Source organism: Buceros rhinoceros, unplaced genomic scaffold, assembly GCF_000710305.1.
Source record: "Buceros rhinoceros silvestris isolate BGI_N320 unplaced genomic scaffold, ASM71030v1 scaffold20588, whole genome shotgun sequence".
In the NCBI taxonomy this organism is placed as follows: Eukaryota; Metazoa; Chordata; class Aves; order Bucerotiformes; family Bucerotidae; genus Buceros; species Buceros rhinoceros.
In genome coordinates, this window is record NW_010425392.1 from 1 (window position 1) to 1,345 (window position 1,345).

The 1,345-nt window shown below is 48.3% G+C and overlaps 1 protein-coding gene across 1 annotated transcript in view; it reads right to left on the bottom strand.

Moving 5' to 3' along the window:
- Window positions 1-940: 940 nt before the first annotated feature.
- Window positions 941-1,345, bottom strand: part of LOC104497845 (contactin-4-like) — a gene marked incomplete at its 5' end in the record, with an annotated part of 10,604 nt that continues 10,199 nt past the window's right edge. Inside the window, one exon of the mRNA XM_010141142.1 lies at window positions 941-1,041. Coding sequence (XP_010139444.1) covers window positions 941-1,041 — 101 coding nt within the window. The remainder of the gene's footprint in view (window positions 1,042-1,345) is intronic.

Below are 1,345 nucleotides of genomic sequence, written 5' to 3' on the forward strand. Positions count from 1 at the left end.
TCGGACAGTGGACCCGGAGTCGCTGTGCTCGGGTTTTTGTGGAATAAAATCCCCCAGAGTGAGGGGGGTTTAGCCGGGTTTGCACCCCAAGGCGAGAACCGCGTTGTTCACTCGCTCCTTCACCCCGTCCCGTTGCGTCACGAGGGGCAGAGGTCGCGTCTTTGCAGCGTCTTCATTCCTACCCAATTCAATGCTACTTATGATAAAGGCAAAGCTATTTCCAGACAGTAAAAACGGACCCTTGCTGCACGATGCCCGACTATTGGCTACACATCCTGTAGTCCACAACCAACCCAAATTCAGGTATTCTGTCAAGATTATAGTGTTCTTACTGAGTATTTTGAGCTTGTCTTGCTTAGAATAAAATGTAATGTCTTGTGTGTCCTAAGCGCTCGATTTAACACAAGAACCACCGGACCTGCCCTTTCAATGCAGCCGCGTTACGCGCCGCCCCCGTGACAGCTCTGCCTGGCGTCGCCGGGGGAAACTGTACGGGGAAGTCGCAGCCAATTGACTAAGAACCACTTCGAACTCTCCGTCATAAAGGAAAAAATTCCAAACAATATTTCCGTGATAATGTCGTCCGTAGCATTTTATAGCAGAGGAAAAATTAATATCTACATCATATGTTAACTTTAAAAAATTCTATAAAACACTAAATATATAATAAAAAATATGCATATAAGGACATATGTAAACTGCTTTGGTAACATCGTATTACAGATGTCTTCAGTGCATTGCAGAGTTTCCAAGGAAACTTCAGACAAAGCTATATCTGCTTTGAGGAAGTACTGTATAATGCCATTCCTAAAGAAGCATAAACATTTTTCCAGTAGTAAGATGTACTCAAACCACAATATTACTTAGTACTGGGCGTCTTCAAAACAACTAGCTAAATGTTGCTTATATTATAAACAAGAAGTCCTGGGTGTCATCTTTGTCATAAACTGGACCGAGCTGTGAGCGATATCATTATTGTGCTGATGGCTGACAGTGTGCAGGCGTTGGAGGTCGACGAGCCGGATCCTCTCGCGTACGCATCTGAGCAAAGGAGAGAGGAGCAGGAGATCAGCCAACGGTGCAGAGAGCAGCCCTCAGCGACCCAAACCTCCCATCCTGCCCCACAGACTCTTGTTCTGCCTCCTCCGATGAATCACAGAATCGATTTGGTTGGAAGAGACCTTTCAGCTCCTGGAGTCCCCCCGTTCCCCAGCACAGCCAGGTCCCCCCTGTCCCTCAGCAGCACCTGCACACGGCTGGGAAACCCCTCCAGGGATGGGGACTCCACCACTGCCCTGGGCAGCCTGGGACAGGCTGAGACAACACCAACGGGGGGGACATGGCT